This window comes from Mustela putorius, unplaced genomic scaffold, assembly GCF_011764305.1.
Source record: "Mustela putorius furo isolate JIRA1106 unplaced genomic scaffold, ASM1176430v1.1 tig00000281_pilon_pilon_pilon, whole genome shotgun sequence".
Classification (NCBI taxonomy): domain Eukaryota; kingdom Metazoa; phylum Chordata; class Mammalia; order Carnivora; family Mustelidae; genus Mustela; species Mustela putorius.
Window position 1 is genome coordinate 15771293 of NW_025421343.1, and position 23881 is coordinate 15795173.

Here is a 23881-nt window from a genome sequence, read left to right on the forward strand (position 1 = left end):
CTCCTATGGCTGCCTAATTTACATAAATGGAAGGACCACAGAGACTTATAAGCCAGGACCTCCTCACTCACACCTTGCTGATTTGTATCTTCCTCTGGTACAAATAATTCTAAAATATATATGGAACCAGAAAAGACCCCCAAAGCCACAGGAATGTTGTAAAAGGAAGCCAAAGCTGGTGGCATCACAATTCCAGACTTCAAGCTCTATTACAAAGCTCTCATCATCAAGACAGTATGGTACTGGCACTAAAACAGACACTTAGACCCATGGAACAGAATAGAGAAACCAGAAATGGACCCTCAACTCTATGGTCAAGTAATCTTTGACAAAGTATGAAAGAATACTCAATGGAAAAAAATGAAAATTTCTTCAATGAAAGATATTGGGAAAACTGGACAGACACATGCAGAAAGATGAAACTGAACCAGTTTCTTAGACCATACACAAAAATGGACTCAAAATGGATGAAAGACCTTAATGTGAGACAGGAATCCATGAAAATCTTAGAGGAGAATACAGGCAGCAAACCCCATGACCTCGACCACAACAACTTCTTTCTGAATGTCTCTTCAAAGGCCAGGGAAACAAAGGCAAAAAATGAACTATTGGGACTTCATCGGGATTAAAAAGTTTTTTAGTAGAAATAAAGTAATTGTAGAAATAGAAAAAAGGGAACCATGACAATACAGTAATAGCCTACATTGCTCCATTATTGTGCAAGTCAATATCAGACAACCAGCTCTCTAGAAAATGAAAGTTCAGAAAGAAGAAATATGTATTTATTTATTTATTTATTTATTTATTTAATATTTTAACAGCATAAGGAATCAAGTCAATGGTATTGTAATTGCACTGTAAGGTGACAGATGTGGCCATAGAATAATGTATGAACTTGTTGAATCACTATGTTGTACAGCTGAAATAGGATTGCCCTATGTGTCAATGATGCTAATACAAAAAAAGAGGAAATATTTAAATCCTTGATCCAAACATCTTCCACAGGAATCCAAAGAAAAAGAAGTTCTTGTTCAGGGTCGATGTTCCAGGAGACTTCAGAATTCACCTCCTCCCATGGACACGTGGAACCTACAGCTATGTATGGGACAACTCCCACTGTGAGACATCTAGATACTAGCTGAGGGACTCCTACACATTTATTGTATTATTTTAAATTATAATACACAAATATTCTTTCAAGAGAATGGGTTAAAGAGGTCATACCCACATTGGAACACGTGCACAAAGCTGGGACACATTCTTGCTATGAACTCCACCTCCAACAGAACCATATACCATTGGAAGGGATCTTGTAACTCCCAGTTTCTCCCTGAAGAGCAAAGGGGTTTTGACCCAACTTCTAGTGCCTCAACTTGCAAAACTTCCACCTGAGGAACCGGCCCCAAAACACCTCAATCTGGGAGCCAGCGGGGCAGTGCATGGAGACTCCCCAAGAGAACAGTGAACAAAGAAACAGGGAGCAGATGGAACCCCTCTACCTCCCAGTCTTACCCTCAAAGAAGCCTATTTTCAGATCTTAAAGGCTGCTGCCTGACAGTTAGGCTTCCAATTCAGAACACATCTATGGGCTGCCTGCAATCCTCCCTAGAAATCGGGGAAGACTGTGTTTGTACTCTGCATTCTCTCTCTGCCCAGCTCCAGGTCCCTAGTGTCTCCCTGGAAAGAGCTTGTGCACTTGTCTGGTGCCCCAGCACCCCTTGACCACCTGGCTCTGTTGGCCAGTAGGGCTGAAGTTCTCAGACCCACAGGGCTAGAGCAAATAAAAACAAATAATATTTGCAGAAATAATACTTGTGTGTTAGAACTGAAAAATAATACTTTCAATAAACTTGGAAATATTATAATAAGTTTGTGATAAGCTTGCAAACAGATGAACTTGCAAGAATATTTGTGTATTATAATTTAAAATAATACAATAAATATGTATAATAGATGGTAATACTTTATTAATTTGATATCTTGACTGAGTATAAGATTTTTCTGGATTGTTTTTCTGCAATTTCATTTATTATGGCATCAAAATTTGTACTTTTAGCAAACTCAGTTACCATATGTAATTGCAAATAATAATGTCTTTTGGCAAAATACAAGATCTCAAATATTTTTCAGTAAGTTTTAATTTTGAAAAGTTTTTTTCTGATGCAAAAGAAAAAAAAGCCCTGAGTTCTTTGGAATATTTTATAGTCTGCAATGACATTATGCTGTCTTTCTGATTAATTGTTTGAACTATAAATTTTAATATGTCTAGATATGATGAACCATTTCTAAAAGAAAAGACTTAACTCTTCACACAAATTAGTTTTGTGTAAATTGGATTTAATATCAGATACAAATGTATACCATATCTTAATGTTTCTTCTGACATTGCTTGCAATATAATATGTAGATATAAAACATGAAACTGACAATAGCTCCATAATTTGTATACATTTAAGAACACCTATTTATTACATTCTGCCTCTGTCCTTCAATTACAACTAATCCTCAAATAGTCTTATTAAAGAATGTTTAGTATGAAGCTTCATATAAAATAGTGCTCTTCATCAAATGTGACACTATTTAAACTTAACATTTACTTCTAGGACTGTGGCTACTTAGTTTACATTGCCATAGCTGTTTTCAAAACTGAGATCCTAAATTCCCTGAAGAATTCTCATAATTTTTTTTTGACATATTGGTATGCTATGCTCTGCTCATTGCAAGTGTAGCTACCCTCTCTCTCCGCACAACACTGTTCAAATATCATAAACTATTTCCCTTCCTTGTACCTTTCATCCCTGTGACCTACTCATTCCATAACTGGAAGCCCGTTTGTCCCAATCTATGTCACACATTCTTCCCCTCCTGCCTGTTCCCTTCCCCTCAGGCAACCACCAGTTTGGTCTCTGTATTCAGGGGTCGTTCTGCTTTTGTTTGTTTTGTTTTATATTTTAGATTCTACATATAAATGAAATCATATGATGTTTGTCTTTCTCTGGACTTACTTCAACTCACATAATAGCCTACTGGTCCACCCATGTTGTCTCAAATGGCTAGATTTCATTCTTTTTATGGCTGGGTAAAATTTCATTGTATATATGGACATTGTCTTTATAGGATTAGCAGCTTATATCTGCTATGGGTTTCCAAGTCTGTTTGGGAGCTTGAATAAAAAGGTTTACAGTTGTTCTCGGCCATATTTCCTATGGGGTTAGTGTGTGTATAGAGTGTTACCTAGAGAACATAGTACAAGAACAGTTAGTATTGAAAGGGTCCATGGATAAAAGGATGAGACCGGTACAAAGCAAAGGTCAAGCAAAGCTTTATTTTGCACCAAGCATCGAGAATCAAACTGACCGGCCAGGGCCGTCTCTTGCAAAGAGGCGACCCCTCCCAGTCTCACAGACTAACTTTTATAGAGTAAAGGCCATGTGATTGAGCCTGGCCACACACAGGTGGCCAATGGAATTACATTCTACCCCATGATGGTCATCTAATTCAGCCTATGACCTTGGCTAGAATTTGTCTGGAGCCCAAAAGGCGGGGCTCACACTCCTTGTTGGGTAATACGTGCACTTTCCCTTGATTGGACGTTTCCACCTGGCCTGGCTCATCCTGGGCAGGTAGGGAGGTAATATATGCCCTTTCACTGATTGGACGTTTCCACCTGGCTGGACACGTCCTTGTATGTGGGCTCTGTTATCAGGGGCTGGTCAGTCATATTTCACTATTTCTGTTTCTAAGTGCTTTTCTCTTGGGTTGGAAAGGGCAGGTTCAATCTAAGTTTACTGCATAAACAACAAAATGGCTCACTCTGGCTAAGTAGGCTCTAACAGTATAAGTGGGAAAGAAGAAATTCAGAGAGTGGGAAAATAAGCAGTAATAAATTCTGAATGATATCAAATATTATCCTACTGAAAATATCACAAACTTTGTTAGCTCAAAAATGTATGTAATTCCCACCTAATCATGGTGGATAATCTTTTTAATGTGCTGTTGGATCCTGTTGGCTAGGATCTTGTTGAGAATCTTAACATCCATATTCATCAGAGATATTGGTCTAAAATTCTCCTTTTTGGTAGGGTCTTTGTCTGGTTTGGGGATCAGGGTAATGCTGGCTTCATAGAAAGAGTCTGGAAGTTTTCCTTCTGATTCAATTTTTTGAAACAGCTTCAAGAGAATAGGTGTTATTTCTTCTTTGAAAGTTTGGTAGAATTCCCCAGGGAATCCGTCAGGTCCTGGGCTCTTGTTTTTTGGGAGGTTTTCAATATCAGCCACAGCAACTTCTTCCAAGATATGTCTCCAAAGGCAAAGGAAACAAAAGCAAAAATAAACTTTTGGGACTTCATCAAAATCAAAAGCTTCTGCACAGCAAAGGAAACAGTAAAAAAAAACAAAGAGGCAACCCACGGAATGGGAGAAGATATTTGCAAATGACAGTACAGACAAAAGGTTGATATCCAGGATCTATAATGAATTCCTCAAACTCAACACACACGGAACAGGCAAACATATCAAAAAATGGGACGAAGATATGAACAGACACTTCTCCAATCAAGACATACAAATGGCTATCAGACACATGAAAAAATGTTCATCATCACTAGCCATCAGGGAGATTCAAATTAAAACCACATTGAGATATCACCTTACACCAGTTAGAATGGCCAAAATTAACAAAACAGGAAACAACATGTATTGGAGAGGATGTGGAGAAAGGGGAACCCTCTTACACTGTTGGTGGGAATGCAAGTTGGTTCAGCCTCTTTGGAGAACAGTGTGGAGATTCCTCAAGAAATTAAAAATAGAACTTCCCTATGACCCTGCAATTGCACTCTTGGGTATTTACCCCAAAGATACAGATGTCGTGAAAAGAAGGGCCATCTGTACCCCAATGTTTATAGCAGCAATGGCCACGGTTGCCAAACTATGAAAAGAACCAAGATGCCCTTCAACGGATGAATGGATAAGGAAGATGTGGTCCATATACACCATGGAGTATTATGCCTCCATCAGAAAGGACAAATACCCAACTTTTGTAGCAACATGGACGGGACTGGAAGAGATTATGCTGAGTGAAATAAGTCAAGCAGAGAGAGTCAATTATCATATGGTTTCACTTATTTGTGGAGCATAAAAATATCATGGAGGACAAGGGGTGTTAGAGAGGAGAAGGGAGTTGGGATAAATTGGAAGGGGAGGTGAATCATGAGAGACTATGGACTCTGAAGTGGCGGGGAGTTTTGAGGTTGGGGTATCAGGTGGTGGGTATTATAGAGGGCACAGATTGCATGGAGCACTGGGTGTGGTGAAAAAATAATGAATACTATTTCTCTGAAAATAAATAAATTTAATAAAAAAATGTATGTAATTGTGTTGCCACAAAATATGCCTAGGGTTTCTGACACTCAGGCTGAGTAATTGTCCCTGACCCATGCGTACAGGCTGGGAGGGTCCAGTTAAGGTTCAGGACAGCTTTCCTGGCAGCTCACCGCTCAGCCCCACAGGATGACACGTCACTTCTGGAGCTGGTTGTGCCCCGCTGAGGCTGTTGGCGTCCAAGGGCCAGGACTCGGTCCAGAGCACTCAGCTGCATGTTACTGCCCTGACTTCCCCAGCACCTGCCTCTGACCACAGCTCAGAGTCTCTGCTGTGCCGGCTCCCTGCTCAGGCAACACACGTACCCGCCAAACAGAGAGGTTTGTGTTCGGGCTTGAACCACTGTGGGAGGAAAATGTGATTCTTGAAAACAGTAATAAACTCCCACATCATCAGCCTCCACCCTGCTGATTCTCAGGGTGAAATCTGTCCCTGACCCACTGCCACTGAACCTGTCTGGGACCCCAGTGTAACGGTTGGAAACCTTGTAGATCAGGAGCTGTGGGGACTGGCCTGGCTTCTGCAGGTACCAATGCAAATAGGTGTTTCCATTACTGTGTACGAGGCTCTGACTGGCCCTGCAGGAGATGGAGGCTGGCTCTCCGGGAGTGACGGACAGCAAGAGTGGGGTCTGAGTCAGCACGACCTCCCCGCTGGATCCTAAAATAATGAGAGTTAAGTACAGATTATGGAATAAGAGTGTAATCCATTTTTATGATTTTAAATTTTGATTATATTAGGCCAAATCATTATTTTGTGATTGGATTCCTATTCTAAATATATTCAATTTCCATGGAGAACCCAAGAATTGCAGGGCACAGAGTGGCCACATTTTTTTTCCTTCAGCATCTCACTAAAGCACTGTTCTTTTGTCCTTGCAGAGTCTTCATAATTTTCACAGATCTCAATATTTAATACCCCTTTTCGGAGGGCAATCTCACCCCTGGAGAGAACACACATAGGGACTAACAGCACCCAAAAGCTCACCCTCCTCACTGCAATCTCCCATCTCCTCCCAGCTTTGCTCTTACCTGGGACCCAGAGCATCAGAAGCCCCAGGAACTGAGATGGGAACCTCATTTTGAGAAGCTGAACTGTGAGTCCTAGTAAGTAAACACAAGCTCAGAGCTGAACTTTATCTCAGACTTCCAAGGCAAGGTCCTCCCCAGGGGACAATATGCAAATCCTGTGGTGGGTGTGGCAGAATGGAAGGAGCAAAAGACAGGGTGCAGGTCCCTCTCCTGGGAGAGCACTAACTTAAAATGTCTTCTCTGTTTGGAGGAAAACTAACAGAGACAGATTACTGCTTTGTGGCAAGCAGGATCTCCCTGTGATAATCAGGATCTGTGGCAGGACACAGGGCTCCTAGCCCTGCCTTCTGAGAAAGCAGAGTCCATGTCTGACCAGAGTCCATGTCTGGCAGGTGAATAGCTAACCTCCTGGATTCCTGTCAGCTAATGTCCAGGAGGAAACAGGTCCCACTCCCACTCCAGCTGATTGACCAGAGATCTCCCGATCCCAGGATGAACTGAAGATGGTTCAGGAGTCTCTGGGATCTGCTGTTTCCAGGTTAATGGTTTTAGACAATTTAGTAATGATTAATGAAGAATTAAATTCACCCTGGGGCTTTGTGAATATTACTCTAGTAGAAGATGAAAGTGAGAAGAACTTGACAGGTAGAAAAGAATCTCTCACTTACAGGAGGAGAACTCATAGTCTTGCAGAAGATAATAGGAAAGAAGACAGAATTTTATGCTTCAGCTAATGCGTATGAAGATTGTGGTAACCATTTGTTATAATCTTGTGGTATCCTGTCATGTTTCTCTCTCTGTCCCCAGAGTTAGATAGATAAAGAGAGAGAGAGAGAGAGGTAAGCAGATAGTTAGTGGCACACACACCATATGACATATGTGAGACCCTTCACTAAAAAAGGGACATATACTGATGGTTCGTCACGTGTCAGGTTGACATTATGTCATATCGAATCATTTGTGAGAATTGTATCAACTTCAAATTATCTCACAACTCAAGTCACTGTTCTGCAAACAAAATCCTGTAGAAGAATGGAGTTTGTACTTCTATTGGATCTCCAGTAATTTAAATCCAAAGTCATACTGAATTGAAAAATAACTGAAATTTCAGGCATGATAAGGAGAAAAGTTCAGTCTGAATATCTTCTAGGAAATCCTCCAAGAGTTAGATTTTGTGTAAAATCTAATAGAGTTAGTGTAAAAATGGTATCGAAAGCAAAGCCTGGTCTCAGCATAGAGACTTGGTTGTTGAATACAAACTATGGAAGAAGTAGAAGTAGTAGAGCCCTTGTCCCATAGTTGACTAGTTAGCGTTTTAATTTGTCCTTTTCTGTGATTTCTGTCCTAGCCAGTGCAATACTGAATCTTACCCTTGAAAATGGCAGCCTTCCTAACAAATCCTGCTAGTGAGGGAATTCAGGAAGATAAGCCAGTGAAAAAGAAAAAAATCAGGACAAAAACAAATGGAAAATACAAGACAGTGCAAATCTTAAGATGAGTTTGAAAAACTATTCATTACAGATGTTAAATTAAGAATTACATTATCTAACACTGTGTGTCAAGTAACTAAAAAAAGGATCAGATTTGCATTACCCATTACGATATGTGAAACCTCAATATGTGGATATATGGTTGGAAATTATATATCTGTCATGTTTATTTACTGTGTATCAGTTTAAAGTTTTCTTTTTTTTCTTTATTTTTTTTACAAAAATTCCTAAGAATGCTTGAATTTCAAAAATTATACTATTTCTTACAAAACTTTAAATGAAAATTTTACATGTCTCCTTATCTGTTTGGTTACATATCTCATAATGTCTTGCCTTAAAATAAGTAGAAAATGTAAAATCTTGTAAAGCTTTCTTTCTTGTCTAAAGGCTTTGAAGTTTTCTTGTACTCCCTATAGACTGAAGGAAGAGCATTCCTAATTCTAAACAGGAGTGCTTGTGTCCTTCGTGTTTACAAACTAGGTTGTATTCTGGACAGTAAAATGGACCCCATTGAGCAGGTCATGGCACACCACACAGAAATGACCAGCATTTGTAAGGAGTTTAACAAGAACCTCCATGAGGTCCAGGCGGGGAAAAGAACTCTAGATTCACTAATCTTGACCACCGTCAACTGAATTAGCAAGGACTTATATAGGTGGGTTTTACTACACTTTTGTCTCTTTACCAGCAGATGTCTAATTGGAATCCATAAAAGTGGAAGCCAGGGTGTGATTTGTGTCCTTTGGGGCAATGCTCTTGCTGCTTTGGTTATGTGAGTCCATTATTCTAGGGTCAGGGTGTGTGGGTGGGGAGTGTGATTCTGTTATACATTCTGTAGAACTTGATCTATAAATTTTCTCAAGTAAAAAAGCTCAAACTCATAGCGCTTTGGCCAAGTTGATGGACAACAGACCTGTGTCCTGACTGAGCCCAAATGTAAGTTCTTTCTGAGAAAAGATGAGTTTATCCTTGCCAGAGAACTGAGATGAAGCCACCCAGCAGAGGGAGTTTGTCCAACAGGAGGTCTGTTGAGTAGCTTCTTGGTACCTGTGATTGAAATGGATCCCTTTTTCTAAAGAACTGCAAATTATCACCCTCTAGAGGATGAGCATCAGCGGCCCCAGGAGCTGAGATGGGAATCTCATTTTGAGAAGCTGAACTGTGGAGTCCTAGTAAGTAAACACAAGCTCAGAGCTGAACTTTATGTCAGACTTCCAAGGCAAGGTCCTCCCCAGGGGATAATATGCAAATCCCATGGTGGGTGTGGCAGAGTGGAAGGAGCCAAAGTCAGGGTGCAGGTCCCTCTCCTGGGAGAGCAGTAACTTAAAATGTCTTCTGTGTTTGGAGAGAAACTAATAGAGACAAATTCCCTACTGCCTTTTGGGAAGCAAGATCTCCCTGAACACAGTGCTCATAGCCCTGTCTTCTGAGAAGGCTCCAGAGAACCTGATGATACAGACATGAGTGTCCAGAGTCCATTTATGGGTGGTGAATGGTCAACATGTTTAGATTCCTGTCAGCTAATGTCCAGGAGGAAACAAGTCCCACTCCCACTCCAGCTGACTGGCAAGTGATCTCTGATTCCCAGGATGATCTAGAGATGGTTCAGGAGTCTCTGGGGTTTGGCCTTTTAGGTTAATGGTTTAAAACAATTCAGTAATGATTTAAAATGAATGAAACTTATCCTGGGTCCTCTCGTATTATACTCTATGTGAAGATGAATGTAAAAAACCTACAGGGGTAGGAAAGAATCTCTCACTCGCAAGTAGAGAATTATATTCCTGGGTAAGAGAATAGGGACAAAGACAGAATTTATGCTTCTGGCAGTGAGGATGCCATTTGTGGTAACCATTTGTTACATCTGGCGAGTATCGGTCATACTTCTCTCTCTCTCCCCCAGAAAGACACACAGACAGACATTCAAATGAATAGATACACACACATACTCCATAACAATAAAGAAATTTCTTAGAGAAGCACTTCCTAAGAGGATGAGACAGAACAATAATGTTTCATTTTGTGATGTTTGCTTCTACATTATCTTTTGCCTGTGATGCGCAGAAGACCCCTTCCCATATAGAGGCTTCGTCATGATGTATAAACAGTTGCTATCAGGGATTCTGGTTCCTTGTTAGCTCTGTGTGAGAAGTTGTGTCTCTCCCTTGGGTTTTATGCTTGGCATCCACAGTCATGACTCTGCAGTTCAAGAAGAGATTTTGTAGGCAAGAATAGCAGGAACTGGGTAATCATTTGAATGTCTAACAGTCACCTATACCTATGACAGACATTTTCTGGGGTTTTCAGTGAACCCCAATCACTGTAGAAGAGAGTACAGGGTCAGAGCTGCTTGGGGCATCAGTTTACCAAGTGCAGGGACATAACATGATTCTGCATGTGTCAGCCTGATGGAGGTGTTAGTCAGTTGATTGTGAGAATTGTATCTACATTTATGTATATTATACATATATATGCATATAGACATACATTTACATATACATGAATGAATATATATGAATGAACTTTAGATTTAACCACATTTAATAAGTCTAAATGATCTACACAATTTGTCACTATTACTCAAAGTAATCTCAGTTAGATGTTTCTATAATGGGGTGAATTTTACACTTTTAAATCAAATATTTAAAAAAAATTTCTTTGTTTTGCATCTTCTTATGAATGGATTTCCAAGTATTCCTTTTTATGCCATCGTGCTTAATAAAACCTGTCAATTTCTATGTGGAGATGTATAAAAACTGTACTAGTCAGATTTGACACACTATTTCAACAAACCATTCAAAAACTCAGTGGCTTCTCATACTAAGCATTTGTGTCTATAGTCATGGATATTCATGTTGACAATAATTTGAATAATGCACATGGGGCTCATCTATGTGGTTCTTCTGCAGGGAGATGAATGGTTCTCTAACCTACGGATTGTGGTTGATCTGCGGCCAAGACAGAGTGTGGTGACTCCCATGGCACAACATGCTCATGGCAAGCTGTGGGAGGGTACAGAAACCACAAAGCAAGTAAATCCAAGTCCAGTCATTCTGACAGAATTGCATATAATTTGGTCTTTGTGGTCTTTGTAATTCTTTAAATTTCTACAAATAATTATTACATTTATTGTTTTAGGTTATGTGACCATCTTGTTTCCAAATAATTATATTTTTCCAAATATACAGTCTAAAGAGGCTTGTAATTTAATTTTGTGTGAATTAGGAAGTAAATTTGGAGGGTTTTTTGAGATGTGGCTTTAATTTAACAGGTGGCTTTTAATAGAAATGTCTTCAATGAAAATAGAAAATTAAAGAAAGACTAATTTATGGGTAGTAAAAATGCTCTATAACAGAGCATCTTAAACCTTACACAACTCTCCTGCCATCTTGTTAAAATGGAGAGCCATATGAGTAGGTATCAGGTGGAGACAGCTATTTCACATTTGTCACAGACTTTCAGGGTTGTTGATGATGCTCTCATTTATAGAGAATTTTAAGCAACAAGATATTCTTATATTAAGAAAAAAACAATGCTTCATCCACATTTAGTTTTTTTTTTTTTTTCCAATCACAAAAGTCCTTCATTGTCAGGTTATTTCTATATACATGACACAATTTCCTCAACCATCTGTTCCCTCAGTCACTTAACAAAATCTTCTAGTTATGACCCGATGATGATAGCTAGAAGCATATTCACACATATTCTGGGGCCTTCCCTTAACTGGCCAACTTCTGAGAGATGTAAAAAACAGTGACCATCCCAGGCTGTCTTCTGTCAACTCCCCATCACCACCATCACTTCTGGAAGCACATTTTCCTGAGCCCCCTTTCCTCTATGGTTCCCTACAGAGTTGCTCACGAGGCACCTTACCCTAGATCTGGAGGTCAGAAGAGGAGGAAACAAAGCATTTCATCAGCACCTGCAGGCAGATGAGTGATAAGTGAGGGACTGGAGAATCACCTGGGGAGGGGCTGCCGAGGTTAGGGCATCATCCCCTCCATCCCTGGCCCTCCTAGACAGGTCTGGGGATCATGTGGCTAGGGAGCCTGTATCTCCAATGGTATAAATTCTCTGACTTATGGGATATTACTGATGAATAACCATTTCTAGTGTCTGTTTCCCTTATTACTATATCCCCTGGCCTTTGAAAGAGTGACATTTAGACATTGCTTCCTTAAAGGAAGCAATTCCGGCTTGGAATACCTAGAGTGGCTTCTTTTTTGCTGTACAAACCTTGGCAGATGCCATCACCCACACTCCTCAGGTAAAATGATCTGGGGGAAAGGGAGTCAGTCAGGAGACCGGGGATCCTCCTTGCCATTCTCCCAAAGCTCCCATAATCTCCAAATTGTGGCTGCCTCTGAGAAACTGTCTGAGCAGGTGCAGACATCAGAGAAGCAGCGGGGTCAGCCTAGCCCCTCACATCTGCTTCCCTGGTGGTGTATGTTCTGACCTGTAATACTGTGGGCAGGTAGCTGTTAGACTGTTGGCAGTAGTAGGTCCCAGCATCTTCAGGCTCCAGGCTGCTGATTCTTAGGGTGAAGTCTGTCCCAGACCCACTGCTGCTAATCCTCGACAGGACCCCAGTTTCCAGCTTGGATGTTGCATAGATCAGGAGCTTAGGAGCTCTCCCTGGCTCCTGCTGATATCAGGCTAACCACTTGTTAATGTTCTGACTCGCCCCGCAGGTGATGGTGACTCCTTCTTTTGGAGCCATGGACAGGACGGCAGGAGACTGGCTCAGCACAATCTCGCCATGAGAGGCTGAAACCACACAGGAAACATTGGCAGAGCCTCATGATATGTACATGGAAGTCACCAGTATCTCGTTCGGTGGGACATAGGATACTACTTATTTTTAAAATATGCTAAATTCATCTCTGGAAGGATTCCCAATGAAGAAATAAAATCAGGCATGAAAATCATACCCCCACTTTAATCTGCTTTGTGTAAATATTCTCACCTGGAACCCAGAGGAGCAGAAGGCCAGGAAGCTGTGATGGAGTCACCATCTTGCTGCTTTCCATGGGTCCAGTGTGCTCCTGCCACACACCGAGAGACTCTGTTATAAGACTCTGAGAGGCAGAAACACTTCAGATCTAAGAGGAAGAAGATATGCAAATTATGGGGCATTCGTATTGCTTAAAATACTCAATAATTAAATTTATCAGAAGAATCCCCCCACCAGGATCCATTCTCCTTTGGGTATGTTATCTCCCTCTTCTGGGCCTGTGAAGGTTTTGAAAGTGCTTACCCCATGCTTGGCCAAATACAAGGTCTACCAGCAGGGGGCATGGCATATGATGTAATGCAGTTCTCTGGTGGATATTGCTTTCACCTGCAGTGAAGAGCTAGTCACATCCTCAGTCTTGGCCCAGGGCTATGTTAACTCCCTGCTCTCTGCTGCAGTGCGTTGTATAAACACCCCCCAGAGCATCCCGCCAGGCCATACTCTGTCAATTACATACTATTAATTGCACATGATGAGTGAGAAGTAGTGAGGACTTCACCTACTTACAAAAACACATGTGCTCAAACAGTGCAATCAAACCCTACAAAAATTCACTTGGGCCCCCACTCTGGTGGCTATGTCAGGGGTCCAGATATCTGAGGAATATGGGGACATCCTCTCTGGAGTAAAGGACAAGTGCTTGCATCTTGTACCTCTGACCACTGACGTTGAAGCACACTACCTTGTTGAGTGTTGAGTGTTGGGACAACACATTCCAAAGTTGGATAAGCTACACCATTCTGGTTATGAGCTAATTTTGAAGTCAGTAGTGTAGAGTGGGTGCAGAGCAGGAGGGACTGTATCAGGTTTAGGTCTCTGTGCAAGTGGGTCCTATGACCTCTCCTATCATTTGGTGGTACATGCATCTGTGTTAGGAAGGACATTGTGGACACTCTGGCAAGTCCAGAGGAAGACTCATAGTATAGACTTCCCGGTTCTTCAGCAAGACATGGTCCTTCTCACAAACAACCTACTCACTGTTCAACAAGTAGTTCCCAGCATAGCACAGGCCCCAGTAGACCTGTCCACAGCAAATCAATTAACTGTGTGACAGAGCTCTTTGTCCTAAACCAGAAATGTGACACACTAATTTTTTTTTAAAGATTTTATTTATTTATTTGAGAGAGAGACAGTGAGAGAGAGCATGAGTGAGGAGAAGGTCAGAGTGAGAAGCAGACTCCCCGTGGAGCTGGGAGCCCAATGCGGGACTCAATCCCAGAACTCCGGGATCATGACCTGAGCTGAAGGCAGTCGGCCAACCATCTGAGCCACCCAGGTGTCCCTGACACACCAGATTTTAAGATTGGGTGGAGCCCAGCAGCAGACAATCCCAGAAAGGAGATAGTATTTTCTTTAGTATTGGATCCAAGCAGATTCAGCAGGCACACAATTTATGGGACAAGAGTTTCAGATCACCACAATAATTACCACTCTTGCCCAAACACCCCTAAATGAGCTTCTATTTTCAGCCTCATGAGGCTTTATATTTAATGCATTTTCTTATTTCTGCATTCTTGCTGCTCCAGCCAGGAAGGGACTGTCTCTCCCAAAATTAGCTAATTCTCAGAGGCAGTAAAAGACTTGCCCAAGGGCATAGGATTGATATGCAAGACAGATAATCCTGTGTCCCAATCCTTACTCTCTTCTTGTCAATGAGACCAGGAATCTGTGACGTTTCCCTCTACCCAAATCCCCCTGGGTACCAAAGGACAAGGGGCAAAGCTGTAGTCTGCAGCCTGCTGAAATTTTCAAACCTCTCCAATCTTATGTCTATGCAGCTTATTGACTTTGCTTCTCCATTATCCTTCATGAAATACAGTAAAAAATACAGGCCAGCAGTACTTCTTTCTGCCTGTGCTTCTCACCTCAGTACTGCCTGTGTCGCCGGGTGGCATGCTGTGTGTTCTATTTCCAGGAGACTATGTGTATAATAAAAACTTCTTACTGCATTGTAATAGCTTTCCTGTCTTGGTTTCTTACCACATGTGATTAAAGATGCAGGGCCTGCCAACCAGCTAATAGCAGAGTAAGGACTCCAGGTTCTGCCCAGGGTTTGCATGATATGTTGATGTAAGTTAAACTGGACAGCTCCCATACCATTCCGTAATGAAATAGGATGTTTTTTTAGTAGATGCTCAAAGAGCACAAATGGTCATTGACTTAATGTGGCCGGGAAAGTGGCCTGAAGTAATGATATGGATGCCGTACGGGGCGGCTGGCTAGGAAGGGTCTGTCTGTTAGGAAGAGAGTGAAAGGATAAAGGAGGAAAGATCAGAAGCAAGACATTACCCGGTCTAATCAAAATGAGAAACTTAGCTAAAAGCAAATCAAAGCAAAACAAAACCCCAAAGTCAAAACCACCACCAACAACAAAACCCTACAGTGTCTGGGACACATGGGACCAAACAGAGGATCTAATGTTTGTGCCACTGGAATCCTAGAAAGAGTGGGGAGAGAGGATGGAGATGAAAAATAATTGGAACAAGTAATTGCTCAAAAATTTTCACATTTAACAGACCCCCAATAGCATAATCCTGAAGAAATATATGTCAAGACACATCGAATTAACATTTCCGAGCACTAAAGAAAAAGGAAAAATATCATAGGATGAAAGAAAAAAATCACACCTACTCAGAGAGGAAAACACCTCGAATGACAGAGGATTTCTATTCAGAAACCATGGGGGCCAGAAGGAAATGATGTCAACATTTTTTTTTTCTGGATATAATTGACATATAACATTGTGTAATCTAAGTTTTACACAATGTGATAATTTGATCTATGTTTATATTGTGAAATGGTTACAACATAAGGATGTTTACTGCAACCTTCACTTCACATAATTATCTTTCTTGTTTTACTTATTTACTTTTTTGTGGTGAGAACATTGAAGGTTTATTCTTTTAGTAACCTTCAAGTACAATAGAATACTGTTACCTATAGTCACCATGCTGTACATGAGACCAGCAGAAATTATTTCATATGCAGAGTTTGTACCCTGTGATCAACATCCCCCTATTTATCTCACCACCCAACCCCTGGCAAACACTAAACTATTCCCTGTTTGTATGTATTTGGGTTTTTTAGATTCCACATGGAAGTGATATTATACATAATGTCTTTCTCTGTCTTCCTATTTCACTTAGCATATTACTTTCAAGTTTCATCCATGTTGTCCCAAATGGCACGATTCCCTTCCCTTTCATGACTGAGTAGTATTTCATTATGTGCATTCAGATTTATAACACATCTTCTTTCTTTATCCATTTATCCATCAGTGGACACTTAGGTTGTTTCCCTATCATGGCTGTTTTAATAATGCTGCAATGGACCCAGTGGTGCATATATAGTTTCTCAAATACCCAGAACTGGAATAACTGGATCATAGGGTAGTTCTGTTGTTAAGTTTTTGAGGAAACTCCATACTGTTTTCCATAGTGGCTGCACCAATTTCCATCCCCAACAATACCTGAGGGTATTTCTCCTTATCCTCTCCATATCCTCTATAACCTTTGGTATTTCTTGTATTTTGTTTGTTTTTTGGTTGGTTGGTTGGTTGTTTTTTTTTTTTTTTTTTTTTTTTGGTAACTAGATACTGAATTTTATCAAATACTTTTTCTGCATCTGTTGAGACAATCTTGTGATTTTTACCCTTAATTTTGTTCATGTGATGTATCATGTTGACTGTTTTATGGATATTGAAACATCCTTGCATCTCTAGAGTAAATCTTACTTGATCATGGTGTATAATCCTTTTAGTGTATCATTGAATTTGGTTTGCTAACATTTCGTGGAGGATTTTTGCATCAATGTTCATCAGGGATATCGGCTTCCAGGTCTGGCCCTTCTGTTCTGGACACCAAGAGCTACAGCCTTGTCTCCCATCCCCTCCTGCTCCAGGCAGGGCTGGTCTCCCAGAATGAGATCTGGAAGGGGAGGCAGATGCACATAGCTTGGCCTCCGTGAAAATACAGAAACATGACAATGTGGATGTTCAGCTTGCTTTAAATTGCACATAGGTGAACAGATGTTTAATTTCAAACCCTATTATTTGCCCTATAAATGTGGCCCTTGTAGAGATGATCCCCTGGAAGTCCCCCCCCCCCCCACTGAGGGGAGGATGCTCCACCCCGGCCTCTCAGTCGGGACTCCAGTCTGGTTGTCTCCACAGGGCTTCCACAGCTGGTGGGAGGTGGGGTTTTCTAAGTACCTGATATGAGGTAAAGTGGCCTTATTCTCATTTTCTGCCTACTATTCCCTTTCTGTATGTGTAGATTCCTTTGTCTCTTCTGTTTCTAGTGTTTCTGTAATAATAATAAAGTTTTCTTTCCTTTATGAAGAGAAACAGGGCTGTGGTCTTTTGTGCAGCACAGGAGGGAACTCTGTCTTGTGATATGGGCTACTGCTGTAGATGTTCATCACACTAAAAAATACCTTGGCAACAACATCTAAACTGGCATTGACCACCTCACTGGGCACTCTAGCCTACTTACGTTGACACATAAAATTAACCATCATCAGGGGCAAATGGAGGGGTGGAATCATGGGAGAATTGACCCTTTTTGAGAGTGAGGTGTGGATCCCCAGGCAAAGTCTACTTGATACCGGCTCTGTCTGGGTTTAGGATATGGCTCATGTCATGAAGCAGTGCAGTGGATGGGGACCCACGGAACAGCCAGAGTGCCACCTGCCAGAGGAAGACTCAGGCATCTGCCCCACTTAGAGGAATGATGGCAGAAGTGTTGTGGTTGGACTTGCAGTGTGCCCAAAGCCTCCACAGCCTCTGCCCTCCTCACTGGGACTGCCTCACTGGGACTGCCTCACTGGGACAGCATCTTAAGGGAATCCCACCCCTGCCCCTTTCCCTTTGCTTAAGAAGGAACAGCAGAATGAGGAAAAGGTGCAGGAAAGTTTATATGGTGCCCAAGCAACCCTATGCTCATTTCTCAAACTACCCCTTTTTAAAAAAAGATTTTATCTATTAATTTGCCAAAGAGAGAGAGAGAGAGAGAGCGCACAAGCAAGGGAAACAAGAGGCAGAGGGAGAAGCAGCTCCCCACTGAGCAATAAGCCCAATGTGAGACTCCATCCCAGGATGCTGGGATCATGACCTGAGCTGAAGGCAGCCACTTAACCAACTGAGCCACCCAGGCGTCCCTCTTGCATCCCTTTTTGTGGGGGCGTTAGTGAAGACAAATGCTGTGAAAATGTCTCAGGGATGCTGCCGGGGGGGGGGGGTGGGTTGTGCCCCAGGAAGCTGCATGTTTCCCAGGGTCCCATGGCAGGAGTGAGCCAGAAAGGTCTGTCTTTAGCATCTGACAAAGGACCATGAACATTACACCCTGTGGATCAGTTCTCCCTTCCTGCTCCTCCTGGACTCTGGGACATTTCTCTTTTAATTCCTCATTCTCTTTTATTCACCCTCCATCACCAGGATGAAACCTTTGAGCTCTCCTATTCAGAATCTCCCATGTGGAAGGTAGTGTCCCTCTTCCTTTTTCCTTCCATGGGCCCTGTTTCCCAGCCTTCCTGGGCAGTGTCCTGCACATTCATTTCTGCTCCGGCTCCTTTCCTACCTCCCTTCTCTCTCTTCTCCATTTCTTCCAGGCTTACTCATTCTCACAAAGGCAATTCTCTCATTCTTTCTTTTTAAAATATTTTATCTATCTATTGCTGGGGTGTTTGGCTGAGGGAGATGAAGAGAATCTCAGGCAGACACCCTGTTGAGTGGGGACCTGATGCCCGCTCTGTCTCACATGCCCGAGATCATGATCTGAGCCAAAACCAAGAGTTGGACGCTCAACAGACTGAGCCACCCAGGTGCTCTGATTCCCTCACTCTTCAACACTGTTCACTTTAGGAACACAGGGTCCTGTGCCTAAGCACCTTTTTGCACCACTTGTCACCTTTTTCTTTAAAGTTGTCCCTTGGGCATTCAGGTCTAATCTTGTGACTGAAGGAAATCTCGGTTCTAAGTGTGCCATAACTTTATTCCCTTGTAAAACAGTTCATTAGCATGTCCGTCCGTGTGAAAATGGAGACAGTCTGAGCATCTTAGTATTATTTCCTCACCTCCTTCTGAAATTCATGGGTTGATGCACTTTAGCTTCAGGAAAGACTGCAGCAAACTTGGTCAGTGTGCTCCAAATGCCTTTACCTACAAAACAGGTTTTCTTAATAATTAGAAATCTACTTCAAGAATCGCTATTAAGGGATCCATTTCTCTCATTCAAGGTATGTTTTCTGAGGGCTTCGTCAGTGTCCAGAGCAAAGACATCTGCTTTCGCCCCAGCTGGGAGAGCCAGGTGATAATCAACAGCATCAGTAAATATTTACTACATTGTGTTGGAGGAGCTATAAAGAAAAGTGAAGGAAGGAAGTATATAAAACCTTGCCAAAGAAGAGTGAGTAGAAAATTAAAATCAGATGATGTATTAGTTAGCTAGTGTCATGTGATAAATCACCCACAAAATACAGTGGCTTAAAATGGTAGCATGTTTGTTGCTGTCATGTTTATTGGTTGGCTGCACAGTTCTGCTAATATGGGCTCAGGCTTGATTGATCTTGATTGATCTTGGCTGGCTTGCTCGTGTGCTTAAAATTGGTGGACTGGTGCTCCTGTTGTAGAAAGGCTCACATTTCTTTCCTCTCTTTCACATTTCTGTGGCAGGGGGCAGACCATCTTGACCTAGGAAATAGGAGATGGGATACTTGGCTTTAAGTGAGGATGAAGGAGGAGCTGTTAGAACCTGAAGAAGGAAAGAGAAAGAGTGAAGACTGACGAGACCAGGGAAGTGAAGTATGATTGTGGGGCAGGGTGAAGAGCCTCAGGAGGTGAGTGGTCATGAATCAAAGTTGGAGCCGTGGGGATTGCTGTGTGTTTTCCTCCAGCAGGCATGAGGAGGGTTGGGACTTTGCTACATGAAATGAGACAATGGAAGGCTGAGGAAGCCTATATCCCTTGCATACAGGGAGTTGCTATAAAGAAGGATCATGGAATTTAGCTGAGAAAGGAGGAAAATGAGACTATGAAGGGCTTAAAGACAAGAAAATATGGAAAGGTCAATAGACCCACTAAAAGCTAATTTTCAGAAAACAGTAAAATTATGACTCATCGAGACATAGTAATGATGAACATGGGTTGAATTATTTTACTCATATGCTGTGAGGGAACGAGAAAGATGTAACTGGTTCAAAGGAAAAGTCAAAACACAGAGATATACTTGGAGTAAAGGAATGAACTGCAGAGAGAGGCATGCTCATTCTCCACAGTGATGTAAGACATCAGTTAAGTAACTACCAGACAGGAGAGAATCATTCATCTGTTACCAACAGTTTATAAAGAGTTGCAAGATAGCTCAAAGATAATGACCAGGGTTGGACCCTGATAACCTGGAAAGGGACACTACAGACATGCCAAATTTTCCATGGAAACACAACATATATTTTTCCTATAGATGTCAGGTCTTAGTGTAATGAAAGCCAGAAATTATTGGCAAAGGCATACCCAGTGGATTGAGCTGCAGAGTTCTTAGAATGGGACAATGCTGAAATACTCAACATTTTTAAAAGAAACATTTATTTATTTATTTATTTATTTATTTGAGAAAGAGAGGGAGAGGGAACACCTGAGGGCATGAGCAGGGGAGTGGCAAAGGGAGGAGGAGAATCAGACTCCCCGCTGAGCAGGGCTCCATCCCAGGACCCCAGATATCATGACCTGAGCTGAAGGCAGAGGCTCAATGGACTGAACCACTCAGGCTCCCCTGAGATGCTCAGCATTCTAATGATGGAGAACTTGTCATGATTTTCTGATGGTGCACCTAAGGCATGGCCAGGAGAGTGACTGAACAAGATTGGGTAAGGAAGAGAGGATTGGAGGAGGATCAGCCAAACAACTGAGAGAGCAGGTAATGGAAGGTCAAATACTGAGTACACTGAAACCACCAGGAATTGTGACAGGCTGAGAGAGGCTCTAGGAGGCGGGAACTAAAATATTCCAGAAACCAGGAGTGAATTTGGGACTGGTGTTTGTCTGCAGTAAGGTGTGATCCTAGAGTGGCCTAGCCTACCTATCTTGATTTCAAACATTGTTCTTCCACTTTCTAGGCAGGCTTAGAAGTCTAGAAGTGGCTGAGGGGGTGGCAGAAGCTCCATGAGCAGGCTGCTTCTAAAAGCAGTTCAGGGTGCTTTTAGAAGAAACACAGGCTACTGTGCATCTCAGTGGTTTGGAGGGTGAGTGTTGAGGGAGAAGGTGTCCAGATGGTGAGTCCTTTATCTCTCCCGTCTTTTTTTTGTTTGTTTGTTTGCCACCCTCATATAATCTGTTGCTGTTCTTTCCAAATTTAAAATGTTCTATAGTGACAAAAGCAGCCTGCTCTTAGCTCCTGGTTTTGCATTAGAAGTCTTTTTTTTTTTTTATGTTAAAAATATGTTGGGGGAGGGTGCCTGGGTGGCTCAGTGGGTTAAGCCACTGCCTTCGGCTCAGGTCGTGATCTCAGGGTCCTGGAATCGAGTCCCGCATCGGGCTCTCTGCTCAGCAGGGAGCCTGCTTCCTCCTCTCTCTCTCTCTGCCTGCTTTTCAGCCTACTTGTGATGTCTCTCTGTCAAATAAATAAAATAAAATAAATCTTTAAAAAAAAATATGTTGGGGGAAAAATGATGTGCATTGGTTCCAGCACAAGGATAGACCAAGATCTAGTATTTTCTCCTTCATGAGATTTTTTCTCTGGATTAAAATTTGAATGGCAAAGTCAGGACTTGATCTGGAAGCCAGATTTCTACATATTTCTACATCTTTCTACATATAAATGAAATCATATGATGTTTGCCTTTCTCTGGACTTACTTCACCTCACAATACCCTATTGGTCCATCCATGTTGTGCCAAATGGCTAGATTTCATTCTTTTTATGGCTGAGTAAAATTTCATAGTATATATGAACATCATCTTTACAGGATTAGGAGCTTATATCTACTATGCATTTCTAAGTCTGCTTGGGAGCTTGAAGAAAAAGATTTACTAATCCTTCCCAGCCATATTTTTTGTGAGGTTAGTGTGTATAGAATGTTATCTAGAGAATATAGCATAAAAACAGTTAGTGTAACTGGGAAAGAAGAAATTCAGATAGTGGGAAAATAAGCAATAATAAATTCTGAAGGATATAAAACATTATCCTACTAAAAATATCACAAACTTTGTTAGATCAAAAATGTATGAAATTGTGTTGCCACAAATATGCCTCAGGTTTCAGATGCTCAGGCTGAGTAATTCTCCCTGAGCCCTACACACAAGCCAGGAGTGTTAGGTTGACATTCATGGCAGCTATGCCTGCCAGCTCACTGCTCAGCCCACAGGCTGATCATGTCCCTTCTGGAGCTGGTTGTGCCCTGCTGAGGCTGTTGGTGCCCAGAGGTCAGGACTCGGTCCAGAGCACTCAGTTGCATGTTACTGCCCTGACTTCCCCAGCACCTGCCTCTGATGCCAGCTCAGGCAACACACGTACCCAGTGGGGACCGCCAGACCAAGAGGTTTGTGTTGGGGCTTGAACCACTGTGGGAGGAGCATGTGTATCTTGCTGAACAGTAATAAACTCCCACATCGTCAGCCTCCACCCTGCTGATTCTCAGGGTGAAATCTGTCCCTGACCCACTGCCACTGAACCTGTCTGGGACCCCAGTGAAACGGTTGGAAACCTTGTAGATCAGGAGCTGTGGGGACTGGCCTGGCTTCTGCAGGTACCAATTTAAATAGGTGTTTCCATTACTGTGTACGAGGCTCTGACTGGCCCTGCAGGAGATGGAGGCTGACTCTCCGGGGGTGACTGACAGTGAGAGTGGGGTCTGTGTCAGCACGACCTCCCCACTGGATCCTACAACAATGAGAGATAAGTACAGGTTATGGAAAAACCATTATGAGCCATTATTATGAATTTAAATATCATTTATATTAGGCTAAATCTTATTTTGTAATTAAATTCCTACTGTAAATACATCCCATTTCCATGGATAACCCAAGAATTGCAGGGCATAGAGTGGCCACAGTTCCCCCCACCCCCAGCATCTCACTAAAACACTGTTCTTTGTTCCCTTTAATTTCTCATAATTTTCTCAGATTTCAAAATTAAATTCCCCTCTTGGAGGGGAATCTCACCCCTGGACAGTACGCACATAGGGACTAACAGCACCCAGACAGCTCACCCTCCCCACCCCAATCTCCCATCTCCTCCCCCTCTGCTCTTACCTGGGACCCAGAGCATCAGCAGCCCCAGGAGCTGAGAAGGGAACCTCATTTTGAGAAGCTGAACTGTGAGTCCTAGTAAGTAAACACAAGCTCAGAGCTGACCTTTATGTCAGATTTCCAAGGCAAGGTCCTCCCCAGGGAACAATATGCAAATCCTGTGGTGGGTGTGGCAGAGAGGAAAGAGCAAAAGACAGGGTGCAGGTCCCTCTCCTGGGAGTGCAGTAACTTAAAATGGCTTCTGTGTTTGGAGGGAAACTAACAGAGACAAATTCCCTACTGCTTGTGTGGGAATCAGGAAATCCCTGTGAGGACACAGTGCTCATGGCCCTGCCTTCTAAGAAAGCTCCAGAAACCCTGACTATACAGGCAGGCATGTCCAAAGCCCATTTCTGGCAGGTGAATGGCCATCCTGCCTGGATTCCTGTCAGCTAATGTCCAGGAGACAACAGGTCCCACTCCAGCTGATTGACCAGTGATCTCCAGATCCCAGGATAAACTGGAGAGAGATCAGGAGTCTCTGGGATGTTCTGTTTCCAGGTTAGTGGTTTAGGAAATTTATTAATGAGTTATTAATGAATTAAACTCACCTAGGACCTCATGAATTGAAAGGAACTTGACAGGTAGAAAAGAATCTCTCACTTACACAAGGAGAACTAATAGTTCTGCAGAAGAGAATAGGAAAGAAGACAGAATATATGCTTCAGGCAGTGTATGATGTTTGTGGTAAC

At 42.2% G+C, this 23881-nt stretch overlaps 1 protein-coding gene, 1 pseudogene and 1 gene segment (V, D, J or C); all 3 read right to left on the bottom strand.

Moving 5' to 3' along the window:
• Positions 1-5638: 5638 nt before the first annotated feature.
• On the bottom strand, positions 5639-8007 carry LOC106004757 (immunoglobulin kappa variable 2-29). The gene is made up of 3 exons (XM_045079326.1): positions 8004-8007; positions 6411-6482; positions 5639-6039 (listed from the first exon to the last, which is right to left on the bottom strand). Exons 1-3 carry the CDS (start codon positions 8005-8007, stop codon positions 5639-5641), a joined length of 477 nt encoding a protein of 158 aa, XP_044935261.1.
• A 3112-nt stretch (positions 8008-11119) lies between these two features.
• On the bottom strand, positions 11120-20464 carry LOC123391784 (annotated as a pseudogene).
• LOC123391789 lies at positions 19565-23202 on the bottom strand. The segment is given in 3 exon segments: positions 19565-19660; positions 22511-22782; positions 23154-23202. Coding segments are annotated over 3 exon segments (417 nt in total).
• Positions 23203-23881: the final 679 nt, after the last annotated feature.